Source organism: Larimichthys crocea, chromosome XVI, assembly GCF_000972845.2.
Source record: "Larimichthys crocea isolate SSNF chromosome XVI, L_crocea_2.0, whole genome shotgun sequence".
NCBI lineage: Eukaryota > Metazoa > Chordata > Actinopteri > Sciaenidae > Larimichthys > Larimichthys crocea.
The window spans coordinates 4,051,157-4,068,554 of record NC_040026.1 but is presented as its reverse complement, the minus strand read 5'-3'; the positions used below and the strand labels follow the sequence as shown (position 1 = coordinate 4,068,554).

The 17,398-nt window shown below is 43.2% G+C and overlaps 1 protein-coding gene across 3 annotated transcripts in view; it reads left to right on the top strand.

The window, feature by feature from the left end:
• Positions 1-1,383: 1,383 nt before the first annotated feature.
• pou2f2b (POU class 2 homeobox 2b) overlaps positions 1,384-17,398 on the top strand; it is a 60,095-nt gene continuing 44,080 nt past the window's right edge. The window contains exon 1 of one of the 3 annotated variants that reach the window (XM_027289716.1): positions 1,384-1,519. In XM_027289716.1, the coding sequence (XP_027145517.1) occupies positions 1,483-1,519 (37 nt within the window). In that variant the 5' untranslated portion in view covers positions 1,384-1,482. The remainder of the gene's footprint in view (positions 1,520-17,398) is intronic. The other 2 variants (XM_027289714.1, XM_027289717.1) reach the window with 2 other exon arrangements.

The following is a 17,398-nucleotide window of genomic DNA, read 5'->3' as shown; positions in this document are numbered from 1 at the left end:
ATCCTCCTGAAGACTTTATTCCACTGTCCGCAGGTGTTCTTCGCACCTCCTTGATTGGATGGAGACTCAAGTCATCTTGTGGTAGCTCAGGCCTAAATCAGTCTCCTATCGAAACGTGTCATCTAAAGCTGATAGACACTACAGCCTTCTGCCAGCCCACTGGGGCTACCTTTATTATATGTATACCCCGCAGCATATGGTACATCTCTCTGATGGGGGAAATTCTACGGATTTTATTGAGGAGAGAAAATTAGATTAGGTGATCTTCTCGAAAGCCCTCTTCCTCGGTTTACCTCTGCAGTGTGTGTGTGGTTGTGAAGCTAGTGGTCAGTCACAGGAGATTTCACACAAGATTTTTTTAAAGGTAACACAGAGACATTTTTTAGACACATGAACGCGATACAAAATGTGTGATTTAAAATGATAAAGTCAGAGAAATGGATTTCCTAATTTAAATGTTTGTAGTGTATTCATTATTTGTAAGTTAGGCAGAAAATTTGCTATAAATCTGGTGTAGTAACACGTTTGATTAGGTTGAGTCAGCATTGTTATATCAAACACAACACACATCACATTTATGAAGCAGCCACAATCTCCGTGTGTGTGTGTGTGAGCAGAAGGAACTGCAGGGTTCTCTGCTCACGCTGAGCAGGAAGGATCATGTTTTATTTGGCCTGCAGGTGGCAGCATACAGATGAATCACCAATTTGAGCAGGCCTCCTATTCAAAGCAGCAGAGCTGCTCCTGCTGAATATCCACTGTCATGTCAGGAACAGCTGTCATGTGGTGAAGTTACAGAAGTTAGATCAAAGCCTCCCATGACACAGGCGGATTTTAAATGTAATCTTGCATAACTTTCTGGTTACTTTTAATGTCACCTAATGACATTATTATGCAGGCAACTCAGGGTCACATTGGGCCTTTCAGCCATCTTGAACTTGCAAACTACATCAGCAGCACCGTGAGCGTCACGCGTGAAGCCTAACGTTTGGTTTATGCATTGATTAATCCTCGAAATGCCTCTGATTGATTATTACCTCGGATGTGTCACGATCCCCTCTCTTTGCACTTCAAACGACCGTCTCGCCCCGCTCCCTCCTTCTCTCTCATGCACGCGCCTTCTTTCTCCTCAGCAGCAGCAGCACCACAGCCACCGGGTCGCCATGGAAACCGCTGAGAGACACACGTCGAGGGGTGAGAGATGGGAGAGAGAAAGAGGGACAACGAGGGACATGGAGAGAGAGAGAGAGTGAGAGAGAGAAGGGGATACATGAAAGGTTAGGGTGTAGCCATATGCCCGCCCCCACCTCACCTCACCTCTAACCCCACCACTCCTCAGTTTTAATGCTGAGCCCCCAACCCAGATCAACCGCCCCGCACACTGGCCCCCTTCTTACATGCACCTCTGCCCGCCCCCCCCTCCGTACCCTCTCCCCCATCTTTTTGCTCTCCATCCCTCTCTTGTCCAGACAGGCTGCTCGCATGGCGGGGATGGAGACGTTCACCGATGGAAGCACTGGTAAATTTTCACATCCACAAAAACACACACACAACAAAACAACAAAAAAAAGGGGGGTCTCGGTTCAGATATGCATCCTGCAGACTTAACTTCTTTTCCTCCATGTGTCTTTTCACCTTTCCTCTCCTCGGCTGCAACTATACACTCCCCCTCCTCCTTTTCCCCCCTTTTCTCAAATCCCAATCTTTCTATTCTGTGTCCATTCAAAACGCGAAAGATTTTAGTCCACTTGCTTGGGGGGGGGAGCCCGACATTCCTCATGGCAGCTGACCTGGGGAAAGGCATTGGAGTGAGGGGCTGGAGAAATATCGGTCCTAATGATTTTGTGTGTGTGCGGGGATGGTCTTTTTCTTTTTTATTGATTAGATAGAAATTAATTCACGGGGGCAACCCTCGTGTTCTCTCTCTCTCTCACTCCCACTCTCTCTCTCTCTCTCTCTCTCCTATCCTCCCTTGCTCCTTTGCTCCGTGGACGAATAGCGTTGTGTCTTCTTGCCTGCTCTGCATGTTGTATTATCGCGGGAATATTTGATTCGGAATATGCTCTTGTGCTCATGCATATGCGGAAGTCGCGCTTGCAGCTCTGCACCTCCAAATGCCCTTTTCCATCCCTTCTTCATGCACATTAATGTTTGCCTCTTATAAAAGACGTGAGGGAACGCGCGGTTGTTGTCATTGTTGCTGAATGCAGCGGTTTTATTCTGCGCGTAATTGCGCTCACATTTGAATTCATGCACATCTGGCAACGTGGATGTTTGTTTTGGAGGGAGGAATAATGTTGAAACGGGCAACTGCAGCGATTTACACTATTTAGACTGTTTTACCGTGGACTCCTCTTCATCCTCTTTGTTGTTTGATTCCTAATTGTGAAAGGCCATGGCTGATTTGTGAGCGCAATTACGCACAGGTGGGCGTGCAGGCCGGTGCGTTAATAGGCAACCTGGGTCTTAATTTGTGCATAATCTGGCCTATAACACGGCAGTTTACGGCCAAATTCACCTGCGCTGTGAGGTTTTTAATCAGCGTGGTCGATATATTCCCGATGCCAGCAGATAGCACAATAACACCTCAGCACGGTGAGGGCTGATACGCCGCCGAAGGGAAATCGATGGACAGACTGAGTTAATTATGAGAAAATCAATTAAAAGGAGGGGATCCATGGGCTTTATAAGGCCGAGCACGGAGCTCACACCGGCAGAGGAGAGGAGGAGAGCGGACAGTGGAAACCCTCCCAGCCGAGGTGCTCCAGCCTCTCTTGCCTGGCTGCTGCGCTCCCGCTGTCCGCTGGCTGCTGCCTCCCTGCACGGTGCCAGACGATCATTTAACAAACAGCTTCTGAGCATAAACCGTGCAAAAGTCCTCGTATCAGCCATTTTATAACCATAAACATCTTTGAGATATCATTTAGTCAGTGTGCTGATTTGGTTTGCGCACAATCTGGCACCCACACACCCACACACACACACACACCTCAGAGGGGGGGTATTGGACCTAAATTATCATTGCTGCGGTTTGATTCAGATGTGGATCCAAAACATATTTCTGCCCAGTTCTGCTTTATCTCCATCAAACTAAACTACAAGGACATATTGAATGGTGCCTTCATCTTCTTACCTCAATGAGCAGACCCTCACACATGTTCCAAACAGGAGGTGTTGATGGGAAACACGCTGTATCTTCTGATAACACTGTCACAAGACCCGAGTGTCCTCGGATTGCATCTTTGATTTGGGGAAATAAATCTATAGGAAGGGCCTGTATATTAACCTGACTGTTCTGAGTGTCAGGATGGTTGCACAGCACCACGTGAGCTGGTCTTAAGTTTGCAGGGTCATTTTCAAACTGTACACGCGCTATTGTGAGCGCGTGATTGTATAAATGAGTGTGAACACGTGAAAGCTGTAAGTGTGAACAGTTACAGCAAAAAGCATTACATTACATTAAAGCGTTACATTAAACAGAAGCCAAACACGTGAGGTGTGAACCACACACTGCACATATGACTTTAAACCTCATGAGACCAGGGCGCACGTTTTGGTCAGCAGACCAGCTCTCGTTTAAAACTGCAGCCACGAAAAGAGATCACAAGAGACTCGAGTCATTTACCCACAATTCGCATTAAATTATTATTCATCAAATGTCTCATTAAAAGCCACTGCTACTGTTGCATATTCTGAGAAACACACAGGAGCTTCAGTTTAATCAGGAGAGCCTTAAACTTACATAGACGACGTATTATTTAATAATAGTAATAATAATAATAATGATAATGTATTTTTTGATTCGTTTTATATGTCTAAACGTTTTCTTTCCGTGGGAGCGATGATGTGTGATTTGATGTTCTCTCTCTGCGGCTCGTGTCCTGCACTAATATGAATAATATTGATAAGGCTCGTCAATATTTGGTGCTTTGAGTTGAAGCCTCTCTACTTATATTTGTAACATCTGCATTTAGTGTTATTTTAATATCAATATACCAAAGTGTGTGTGTGTGTGTGTGTGTGTGTGTGTGTGTGTGTGTGTGTGTGTGTGTGTGATGGAGAGAGAGAGAGAGATAAAGTGTGTGTGTGTTAATATTCCAAATCATCTTCCTAATTTAACAGTGAATATTTTTGTTATTTGCAAATGAATCAAAATGTCTGATATTAAAATCAAACCGCAGATTTCAAAGCGAGGTGAATCCGGCTCGTTCTGCAGTTGTGATCAGAACTTTGAACACTGTTGCTTTGCATATGAAGTCTCCAAATCGCTCCGATATTGGATGTTTGATACAAGCATCCATTGCTGGACCCAAAGTTATGGATTTAATATCGAATATATATTTTTAAAACTCCATTACGCTTTTTAAATCGACAGTCCACAGGTGTTAATGTCCACCATTTGTCGGGAATATGTAAATCTGAATGCAGATATTTTTACATATGAATATCTTTAGACCAATACTAGGACAATCCGATGATCTTAAATATTACTTCTTATCCTGCAGATCGTGTTACGCTAAAATGTGTATTTATGAATTTATGCATATCATTTAAATAAAAGAAGCCATCACTTATTATGTATTTTTGCTTAAATTCAATCGGTATTTAGTTATACTGACACTATAATCTACAGCCTATACTTTAGGATTATATTTTTTAAGTTATTTAAAATCCTTTGCAAAAAAAAAACTTGAGGAATATTTCGAAACTCTTATTCCCACATTTAAACAGCAGGCCCCTTTATTTCATCTGCATCTCCATGTGACTGATTCGGGTTTAGTTACCTAATAATTTCTTTCAATTGCAAATTGTTGGGTTGTTATTTACAGGAGTAATTCTTCAGTATTTCGCCTTCGTGTTTAAATATAACATAGCTGGAAAAGCAGCAGACAGGATAGACAGTACAGAAAGTCGTACGGACTCATTCATATCAGGAAAATCTCAGACATTTGACGATCTTTATAATATTTCAAAAGGTTATAAAAAAAAACGTTTGTTCTTCTGTTTTTGCGAGGGAAATTGTGAAAAGTGAAGAAATAAAGAAAATGCGAATTTAACCGCTTCTAAATGGATCACAGGGACGACACGTGTAAAAACCTGCAGTTTAATAAAGTTTCTGTAATAATGATCAAACACGCAGCACGATGAAAGGTTATTAATCACGTGATGACACGTGCACATTTAGTAAAACTGCAAGTTGATGCCGATGATGTTTTTATATAAAATTGTCTTTTCATTATTGTGCATGGATTTTAAAAGCAGCACGTTCAGGGAAAATCATTCTTAATATTTTATATCTTAAACAAATAGGATTGGGATTGATGTTGTGATCAAACGCCTGGAGAAAAGCTGAGACCGTGTGTTTTTTTTTTGCAGAGCTGACACTCTGACACTCTGCCCTCAACCTTATCAACTTGAAACAGACAACACAACCGATACATTCAATTTTATGGTTTATGTTAAAGTCTATGCAGCCTGTCCGAAAGCTCATTTCATAACCGGTTTATTGGCTCAGTTTTTTTTGGGTGTCATAAAGTGAGATCGTTCCTGTAGCCTTTGATGTAGGTTTTTTTTTCCCTATACATTTTATTTTGTTACTGGCCACTTCCAGTCGGTATCAAGCACCACAGGCCATACAAAATTAATCCATTTTCTGCGCACGACTCCCCTTCCCCAAATGGTGTGGCTGCTCTGCGCGGCCCGGTGCACAATGCGGTAATGACCCGCAGGTCAAAGGTCGCATGGCCAGTTCCTCAATTAAAGCGGAAAGATTGCAATTGCACGATGCATCGTTTTTGTGACGAGAAGGCGCCAGCAGTGACCGGTATACACGGAATATTTTGACGAGGATTTGCCTGAAGAGAAAGATTTTACCCCTAAAACGATAAATCCCAATGGTTTCAATAATTTCTGAAAGAATCCCTCTGTTTACTGAACATTATTTTTGTAAAAAAGTGTAATATTTTAAAGTATATATACATATATTTAACAGCATATTTTAGATGTGGTTGATGTGAACCAACTCAGGTTGTATTTTAATTTAATACATTGGAGATATTTCACATTATCTCACATAAAACAACATATTGTCTCTGTGGTGTTTGTCGTCAAAATTATATTTTCATTTTATTTGTTAAAAATCCTTCATGTGTTGTTGGTTCTTGGTGTGTGTGTTTGTGCAGGCTACCTTTCCTGTCAGACCTGGCGTGAGAGCGTGTTTTTCCCCCCTAACATCATCATGTATCAATTGTGGTTATTGAATATAATCAATGGGCAGTTCACGATCATCGCCGCATCGATTAGCTGATAAATGGTGGTTGGATTAATCATCCGAAAAGATCCTGTGGTCGATGGCGTTGTCTTTTCCTAACCTGACTACTCAACCAGTACAGTGGCCGCGCAGAGACCGAGGCTCTCGCCGGCACAGACAGGACTTCAATAAGTGACAAAAGAGAAGTGATAAATTGATCAAAAATGACCACAATGAAACAGACCTCTTGTGAGGCCACACATGTCCATTATGTGAGTGTGTCTGCGGGGTTTGTGGTTGGAATACATCAAGGGCTCCGGGTCAAAGTGCAGCTTCATCCCAGACTGATGACCCCGCAGAGTAGCTGACCTTTGGGGGCCTAACAGCTGGGGGAGGAGGCGGCGTACTGGACTGGCCAGGGAGAATAGTGAGGATGGGGAAAGGGGGAAAGATGGAAAGATGGAGGTGAAATTTAGGATAGAAGGGAGGAAAGTGAGAGCGAAGGAGAATTTAAAGAGGAAATCAGCAGGGGGAGAGACGGAGGTGGTTACCATTGTGGATCTTGAATATATCCTCGTGGTTTTGGCCTATCTGTTCTGCTGCAGTCTCCCCTGGTTTTGGTGCTTGGCTCTGGTTTGAAGCAGTGAATTAACACCTGACCCCAGCTTCTGACCCTACCCCCTTCCTCCAGCTACCCCCTATAGATTAGCAAATATGTGCTATCTAGCTTGGACACACACTCACACACAGACACACACACATATATTCAGCAACACAGAATCACAATCACACATGTGCACACATAGCTACTTAATGTATAAAGAGTAAAAAAAAAAAGAACAACGCAGTCCACACAACCTTTGCACATCCCATCGTCTGTCCACCATCTAATTCCCCTGAGTGAAGCCTCACTGTGTCACTGCTTGTCACCATAACGGTCAGTCTGTAATGACTACCTCCCCCCACACAATGACCAAGGAGGCAGACTCTCCCCCCACACACTGACCCTCATCCATTTTACCTGCAGGACGTAGCCCAGCGTCGGGCCCACTGCCACAGCTTTGGCCGCTGGACATGCTCTCACTCTGGCACCCTGCCAGACCCATGACCTAGCTTTTGTCCGTACCAGTTTACACCTGAACACCTTTTGATTTCTTACCCGTTTTACATGAAACCATACCGCAGAGTGATGAGTGCACCAATTAAAGACTGGTTTATCTTTTAAAGTAGCTCAATTTGACATGTCAGAGAAATCGGGAAAGCAGTTTGAATTTTCATACGAAAAAAAGCAAAACAAAATAATTGTAAACTCAACCATCGTGGCTTCGGTTGGTTTACACTTCCACGGCTGCAAGCAGCGATGGTGGGAGCTTCCCTTTTATATGGGTGCAAGGTTGTGATCTTTGCTGATTTAACAGTGTTGTAGATATAAAACTGCAAAAATAAACAAAAAAATATCAGCATTTACCAGATGGACTGAAAGCTTCGCAACTATTATGTGACAAAAAAAATTGCAGCATTTGTATAAATAACATCTAGTTATCTGAAATCTGTCTACTAATATGTCAGTTCACGTTAAGTTGTGTAACAGAATTTCTAAATCTGCTATAAAGCACCAACACGACAAATTAAATTCTCCACATTTCAGCTTTGCAGCTCATGTTTAGTTTTATTATTGTGTAATGCTTTTTCAATCTGTTCTCAATTTTCAATCTGAAAAATGTCAACAACAAAAAAAAGACAAATACCACTCACAACCTGCCAGACTTATTATTCTGATTTTTAAAAAAGCACATACACATTTGACTAAATATGAAACAGAAACAAGGTCAGTTTTATGAAGATCTAACCAGCAAGTGTTTGGTATTTCTTCTTGTTAAATTATTAAAATGATTGCAAATAAAATATGTTTCAATTTTCATGGAATCAATTTTATTTTGATCAGCTATCATGAATAAATCAATCCAGTGTCTCAGTGCTGTTGTGTCAGTTAAATAGTTTTTAAAAACAAACTAACTAAAAAAAAAAACAATATTACCAGATGCCCAGGCTTTCTCCACACTGGGTGATGGATGCCAGGCACCAGCAGTACATATTTTTCTCACATGCCCAACAGGAGTCAAACTCCTAATTCTTGACAGTTAGTGGCATGTGTTACCCATTGAGCATTGCAGGACCGCATCCCTTTCTATCTCACCCCATCTCCCTCAGCGTCCTCCAGGCTATTGTGGCGGATTCATGGCCGCTCCGTCCGATAGGTGAGGGGGGTCTCGGATGTGCTGGTCAGCAGAATTTGTAGTGCCTACCCTCCGCCTGTGAGTGTCAGCAGAGAGCAGCCGGTGTGTCTGGCTCCATTAGGTTTCCTACCTATCTTCCCACTGTGTCAGACAGAGGAGGAAGGCAGCAGAGAGGGGGAGAGCAGCGGGAAGTTGCCCAGAGGAGAGGGAGGACAACAGAGGAAGCAGGAAAAATACATCTTTTTATCCCTGCTCTCTCCGTCAAAAGACCTGTACAGTTCCTCTTTCTGTGTCTTGCTCTCCTGTTTTCTCCTCGTCTATCCTGCCCGCCTCTCACTTTGTCCTTCTCTCACCCAAACCTCTAATCCTCCTCCTTTTACCCCACACTCGTTCCTTAATCCTAAATCTCTTCTTCCCTCTCTACTAGCCCTTTTTCAATTGTTCTCCTGTACCTCTCTGTTACCCACCTCCTCCCTCTTCTTCTTTCTGTCTATCGCATCTGAACATGCCACCTCTCAGCATAACCCTTTTACACACTCCAGATGACTGCAGCACACCTTATTTTCTCTCCTTCATCTCTTGAACCCTTTTTTTCCCTGTTTTTTTTTCTCCCCCTGTTGTTTTCTTTGTTATCATCCACACATCCTTTTTTTTTTTTTTTGCGCCTCCGCCCGGCCTTTCTTTTTAGTTTAAATCTTGCCTAGATGTCGCTTATGTCACCATCACAATTAACGTCTGAATAATAATAAAAAAAAAAGCAACATTTTTCTATGTAGGAACAATTACTGTGCAGTTGTCACAATGCACCTGCCAGACGTTCTTTGTTTTTTTTCTGTCCCGAACAAGCCCGGGCTCACACCAATTTTAGTCACTGCGGCCATTTTGTTGGATGTGATCAATTTTCTGTGATTTGGCCTCTGTGATTTCCAGCCCATCAGTTTCGCTGTTGTGTGAGGGTTCAGCCGTGTTGCCATGTATAGCATGGAACATTTTCAGCCTGAGGAATATGAAGTTTTGCTTTTGGATAGAGAAGCATAATCATAGACAGATTTTTTTTTCCATTATCAATTATATAACAAAATGACTGAATGTAACAAGCTTCTTCTTCTTCTTCTTCTTCTTTTTTTTTATCTCTTGCAAGGTAATAAATGAAAAAATTAATGTTACAATCACAGTGAAAAACTACTTTCACTTTCATGGCTCGACTTCTTTGTTGTGAGAGTGGGCTGTAATTTCACTCCCGAGTTTAACCACACAATGTTTCACAAATAGTGTTTCCGTGCCACCTCAGCACTGCTCATATTATTCAGATAACAAGAGAGCTTCTGTCATGTCCTACAAAATAGGATATGTTTTCTTAATCTGTCAATAGCTTGGCCCTGAAAGACTTCATTTTGGCTGAGCAATGAAAGGCTCAAAAACATCAATGTGGCTGAGCAGGATAAGAAGAAAGAGCCATATTCCAAGCCTGTATCACATTCCCTCCATATCCTCCTATTTGTATGGTGCAGATATTGGGTCTCAAGCGAGAAATCAGGATTGCGTTCTCCCAGAATGGCAGCATCCGTCTGTTGAAGTGGAATAGGAATGTTATACGGAACCAATGCATCCGGACTTGCCTGGACATCTCAACAATACCACTTCACACTTTCTCTCTCTCCCGCTCTATTCCTCTGTGTCTCCCTCTCGATAAGTTTCTCGCTCACCATCTCCATCATAACCACAACGGTGTGTGTGTGGTAGGGGGGAGGAGGAGGTGTGGATTAGGCCTAAATGTAGAGTCTTGTCGGCCCGAGCCATGACTGCCTGCCTCTCACGCTCGGTCCACCATGGAAATAAAGTCTGTGAAAAGAAGAAAAGGAGAGAGAGGGGGGGGAAAGAAAAAAAAAACAAGAAAACAAAATCCACTCCACTTCATACGCCTCTCACTTTCATTTTCTTTGTGCGTTTAACGTGTAAAAGGATTACTGAAAGGATGTCAAGAGGCAAAACAAAAAAAGAGAGAGATAGGAAAAGACAGACAGTTATCCTTGCTTTGCCTCGCCTGTCACACTACAATGTGCATGGTTGATAACTAATTCAAAAAACATGCATGGGTCTGGTTTAGCTTTTCAAATATCTTGTACGTGTGAATGTGATTTAAAGGATGTTTTTTTTATGCAGCTGCCTGTGGCTGATCAATGCTGCTCCTCTTGGTCATGGTGTAAGAATATCACATTGGTATACAGTATTTCAGCAGTGGGCAAATGGAGCATTTTGCATTGTGTATGGATCAGGTTTGGTTTGTAGAGTGTGATGTATATGGATTGGGTTTGCGGCTGTATTGTAGTCCGTAACTGTCAGTGCAGAGAAGAGAGAAGTCTCAGCACTGCAGACAGTGATTTCAGCTATGTACAGTCGCTGCTTTTGCCTCCTGCCTTTTTTCCCCCCTCACTCATCCTATTTTCGGCCTTTCATTTTTTACACAAGGGGAAAATGAGGAAGAACAAAACCAACATATGAAAACTAAAACATGACAGAGAAAGGGGAGGGGATGGGGATGGGGGGGGTGAGGCAGGGTGGGGTGGAGGAACAGAGGAAGGAGAGGCAATCTCAGAAAACAAGAGGGCTTTCAAAAGTAAGGGATGAAAGCTAGTCAGGCTGTTATTTTTGAAAAATGATCCTTGTGTAGTGCTCCTCTTAAGAGCCAGGTACATATTATTTTATCTTCCTGAGGAGACTCAGCAAGGTGTTTTGGCACCAAAAAAAAAAAAAAAACAACTTAGCAATGGCCTTTTATTGTCCTTAATGTGATTTCTGAAAGACACGTTTTAAATCACTTATCAGCTTCTCTGTGAAATGTTTCCCAAATCATCTGTGTGTGTTTTTTTTATCAAGAGGTAACTAAAGAAATCTGTTTATCGCCACAATAACTTGACAACGTGTCATTCAAAAATCTTCTTTTATATGGCAGATTTATCTAACAGCCCGAACCGGCAGAGTGCCACCATGTCACAAGCAAACATAACACATACTCCCTCTTTTCCTTAACGGAGGCTGGTGATGGCTGGCCAGTGGCTGAAGACCAGAATTAGAGTGAAGCTGGCGTCCACACAGAGTCATTTTGAGCCCCCCCCCCTCCTCCCTTTGACCCTTAAAGCCAGGGATCCCAGAGAAAAGATGAGGCACGTGATTTGAAGTGATGTGATGTCGGACGTTAGAGTAGAGAAAGGCTTGAAAAAAAAAAAAAATCTAAGTGGCTCCTGGCGACGGAATCAGAGGACATTGTCGAAGTCGTTGGTCAGTCTAATTGTTAAACGCTTTATCACTGCTGCTCGGAGTGATGCTTTCTCAGCCACACCACCGAGCAAAAGAAGCACAAAGACGTACAATGTTGATCTGGAAATATTTCTAATTTTCAATATTGTTTTCTTCTGCTATTTAAACGCAGCTTTCATGTGTGATCGTTCGTCTAGAACTGAAGGAATTCCACTCGTCTTTACAGCAGATGCTTGTATAGGAATGTGCCTCTGTATTTGTGTGTGTGTGTGTGTGTGTGTGTGTGTTCAACACGTGTCTCCCGTATCAATAGGTTAATAGCTGAGATGTCAGTTTCAGTGACTGGCTGATTAGTTGTGTGTTCACTAATCCACACTGGGGCGGGGAACTATTGGCTTTCCCATTGATTTTAGCGTGGTGAGCAGGCAGAAGATAGAGAGAGGGGAGATCTATTGATTGACCCCAAATTAGCCCCCCCACCACCACCACCACCACCACCACCAACCCGTTCTGCCTTTCCCGCACTTAACCCCAGCTTCTTCATTGGGCACCCGGGCTGACAAACATTTGGTACGATTGGACGCTTCAACAGGGGAGAGAAATGTCTCTTTTTTTTATGTCGTTGATTTGGAAGTGTTGGTTGTTTGCGATTTGGCTGTCAGTTGATTGGCTGTCTGGCTGAAGATGAGTGCTACACTGTACTGTGTGTGACCATAGGGAGCAGCTGGTTTGGATGCCTTTGATGGACCAAAAAGCGCCACTTCCAGAGGGAGGGTATTACTTTTGTGTTTCTGATCACAAACCGTAACCTTATTTGTAACCCTCGATTCGGGTTGCACGTTTCTTTTTCTGTCTGGAACAAATATTCATATGAAAAGTGTGGACATCTTTCAACTTTTTCCTTTTCTCCTCTGCTGTCCTTCATGACTGTCACCCCACTGCATCATATCCTTCTTTTTTACTGTTCTTTATCTCCATTACTGTCCCTTGCTTCGTGCCTTTCTCCACCCCTCCCTCCAGTCCGGCTTTCCTTGAGTCTAAGCTTTGAGATTTCTCTCCTGAGCCTTTCCTTCCCATATATCACTCCATCTCATCCCTCTCTGTCTGCCTCTGATATTCCTCTTTAGGCCTCCCTCTCTCCGTCTCCCCTCTCTCCGTTTCCCCTCTCTCCCCTGTGTCTATGTAAGCAAGAGAGAGGAGGTTGTTAAACATTTTTCTTCCCTCTTAATTGTTTTGACTGGGCCGATTGGCATCCCGATTAGGCCCATTGATTTCCTGGCGCTAAGTGCATTGATTTTTAAATTTCTTATTGATCCCCGCTCTAAATCTCCTGCACACTCACTCACACAGTCTCACCGTTCGCAGGGGCAGAGATGGAGAAAAGGGCTGAGCAGAGAGGAAGAGGGGAAAAGGAAAGAGATTGGTGTTAGGTAAATACACTGACCGGTGACAGTGTAGTGAATTAACAGAGTAAGAGGAGAAGGAGAAGAAGAGCAGGAGGTGAGGAGGGAAAACAGAGTTATGAGCTGTGAGGGGAAGTCGGCTTCCCGTCACAGCGCAGGTAGATACATGCAGGGAAGAAACAAAAGAGCAAACAGCGATGGATAAATGATTTTTTAAACCCTTCCACCAAACATACAATATATTGTCATGATTTAAGCCTTTTTATCTTTAACTCGTCTAGCTGTATCCCAGCCGAAAAAAGCTGTAAAACGTAAAGAGAATCAATATTTTTCTAATTATAACAAGCATCAGGAGGGACTGGCAGTGAGTTGCCGGCCCGGTAGCCGCCCGGATGGAACATGTTCATCTGAGAAGAATGAGTCACTTTATGGGTGAACAGAGGTTTATGAGGGATAGACATTGGAAATGTCAGAGATGGAATGGAGTGTTTTGTCTTTGCCTTGCTATTTCACATGGTCTGCAGAGTCTACCGGAGACATGTGTGTGTTATTTCTGTCTTATGACTGTGTTAGGCTTTAGAGGCCTGCTGGACTCCGAATCTTACATGCCCACTGGTGTTTCTCTGAAGGTGGTGGACCTAATTGGCTGTATCCGAGTCCGTATGTGTGTGTGAGTGCCGTCTCTTTGCGCAGACTTGAATGCACGCGTGTGTGTGTGTGTGTGTGCATGTGAACTAAACTATGTCTCCTTTCGAGTGTGCACAAGAGCATACGTGTTTTTTCTTTTTACATCTGTTTGTATGTTTGTGTGTGCATCTGACCTTTTCTTGGTTTAAGTGTTGAGGCTCAAATTCAGACATTCAGTTGATAGCATTTTCTTTTTATAGCCTCCGTACTTGACCAAATTGTGCTAACCTTTTCTAAAGTCATTTGCTGCTTTTCTGTCTCAGCGTGCCGTCGAGTGCCTTGCACAACACACAATATATGGACCATATGTAGCATTACTGTGTTGCAATTACAATTTACTCTCCGTAAATCCACTTAAGATAAGTGCTTTCAAATGGCAAGCAAGAAAAGGCAACTATTGTCAGCAACATGGAGAGGAAAAACTTCCACACTGTATCGTCAGACATAATGTGATGCTGTGCTGCAGTGACATTAAATGTACTGTGTAACGTTTCAAAGAGTGCTCTTTAATGGCTCCGTTATTATGATGATGATGATGGTGGACCTTGCAATGACAGTGATGATGATCATACTGACAGAGGAGAGTGTTTTGCTTAATCTTTCAGTGTTTACATTTTCTTTCGGGGCAGTTTGCATCTGCAGGAAATGTAAAATAACATATTATTTCATAGCAGAGTGTGTGTTGGCTAGACAATGAGAGATAAAGTGTTTAAAATGCATACACTGGGCCGAGCTGCTGTTTGCCTTGTATTGATGGGGCCTGTGTTTGCTCTGGTGATAGGGATGGCCTTACAGCACGCGCTCACACATGCACACACACACATACACACACACACGTGCATGCATGGATAAATGAAGAATACGTGTCTTTACTCATGTAAGATTACGTATGGACAAGCACACGCACGCACATGCAGGCAACCGCAGACTATAAGGCTCCAACTGCCTGATGGTCATACTTACTGACCGCTTTTTTAGATGAGAAGTAGGAACCTGCAGACTCAGCACACACACACACACACACACACACACACACACACACACACACACACACACACACACACACACGTCCCTCTCAGCTCATGCACATATAGACACACATGATCAAGAGACAGAGACACAAGCGCACACACAACAGCATGACAGTGAGGCGCTCGCACCACCATACGCTGTCCTTGGGCTCACAGACACCTTTCACACACTTGCGGAGACGGACACACACTTTGTCCAATACACACTCAAAACATAACCTTGACCTGTCGTACTCCCAGCGTGCAGTCTCATACATACTTCATCCGTTGGCTCAGGGATGTCACACACACACTAAGATACGCTTTTGAGCACATATCGATGTGTGGATGTTTAAAAACACAAATTCATATCAATGTTTATGTTAAGTTTGTTGAGTTTTGACCTAATTACACACTTTATTATATATTGGTTTTCATCCAGACTGTGGAACGACTGGTGCCCGAGCATGTATGCGGATACAGTCAGTTGATTTCTGTCTTTTCAGCTGCATTTGTGTTGCTATGTATTTACTGTTTTTATTATTGTATATTATATATGTTTTATCTAATGTGCTATGGACCTTTTATCTTTGAAGTGTCCGAAATAAAGTTATAATATTAAATATAAAGTATGTATATAAAGTAATGACAGGATCATTTGAGCTTTTGAGTCACCTGGGATTGTATGTTTTTGGATTGGAGATTGTGATAAAGGATAAGGTTGAAACAATTGTTTTCATTATTGATAATGATGAGTTTTAAATCTGTTTGATCTGTAAAAAAAAATCTGAATCAGAATTCCTAAATGTCAGAGGTGACCTCAAAAAATCTGAATCAGAATTCCTAAATGTCAGAGGTGACCTCTTCAAAAGTCAAATTTTTTTTCTGATCAAGAGTCCAGAACTCAAAGATATTCAGTTTAAACAGAGAAAAACAGGAAATATTCACACGTGAGAAGTTTGAAGGGATGTTTTCTCAGAAAATGACCCAAAAACGATATGAAAATTATTTCCGAATAGCCTTCTGTCAATTGACTCGTCGATCAATCTGCCACTCGTCACAACTCTGTTCATGATTTTTGAGATTTCCTTTTGTCACAAAACAGAACCATGGCTCCTTGAATTCATCCAAATGTGTCTATAGAATTAGAGCAGATACAGGCCTACTCAGTGATGAATTTCACTGTCAAAGACAAATTCGAAATAAATCTCTCGCCATGGACTTCCAGCGTGTGTCGCACTCTGATAATTTCCACAATATCCTCTGCAACCCCCAGGGGCAGATTTTTTTTCCTCCTATTTCTCTCTCCATCTTCTCCTGTTTGTTTCTATCCCTGTAAAATGCTGGTTGCTTTGCTGAAATACTGCAGTGCTTTATCTGCCCTCTTTTTCCTCCCTTTAGCCCCCCTCCCACTCTTTTTCCTCCCCTCTGTCTTTCTCTCCCCTGGATGGGTTGGGGTGTACAATCCCCCCCACCCCACTCACACCCTCCTCTTTTAGTTGTTGTTGTTGTTGAAGATGGTGGTGGTGTGTGTGTGAGGAGGGGTGTGTGTGTGGGGGGGGTAAGGGTGGGTGGGTGGACGGGTGAGGCAGAGAGGGGAGGGGATGGTAGCAGAAGCAGCCGGGACCCAATGACGTGGGTGCGACATGTAACCGTGGCGCAGGAGAGGAAATCAATACATGAAAGGATGAGGAGCACTGGGGTGGATTACCGTCTGGGGCCCTGGCTACTGGAGGGGATGGAGGGGGTGTAGATGAGGCCTGGGGGGGTTGGAGAGTGCGTGTATGTATGTGTGTGTGTATATGTAGGGAGGAGGAGGAGGAGGAGGGGTGGTGGTGGTGGTGGTGGAGGGCGAGAGGCCAGATTGTCCAGTCCTCTCTCTCCTGCATCCCCTCCCCTGACCAAGCGCTGTTTGAATCTTGACCCCTCCCATCAACCCTCCCTTGGCTTCTAAACACTGCTCAGCACCGGTAGGCAGCCATAGGTGAACCTTCGGCTTGACACACACATTCACACACACACACACACACAGGTGCAGTGGACTCTATAATGTTGAGTGAATACATAGATGGTTATGGGCCACCGTGCGCTAACACTGCTGATAACCCTGCGCTATCTGTATGGGGAATAATCGCCTGATATTACCAGTGTAAATTAAAGAGCCCCAGAGAGATTGTGTGTATATGTGGACGTGTGCGTTTATGTGTCTGTGAGGTGAGTTTGCCGGCATGTAAGTCTTCAGCAGGGTGCGTCTGCAGCACTGCCACAAACCCAGATAATAAATATCTATAATAAATATCATTATTATTGGGCCAATCTCCCCCAATAACAGAGCCTCAGTGAAAGATGGCACGAGGGACTGAGCTGGATATTGGCAATATATCAGCATTGATTATTGAGAGTGCTGACAGAGAGAGGGAGGCAAAGTTAATAAAAACTAATAAAAAAGACAAGGAATACAGAAAGAACAAGGGCTTTAGCTGGATCAGCTGCTTGTATGCTAAAGGAAAGCGAGAGTAGGGATGCAGGGAGTGAAAGGAAGATAGTGGTGTG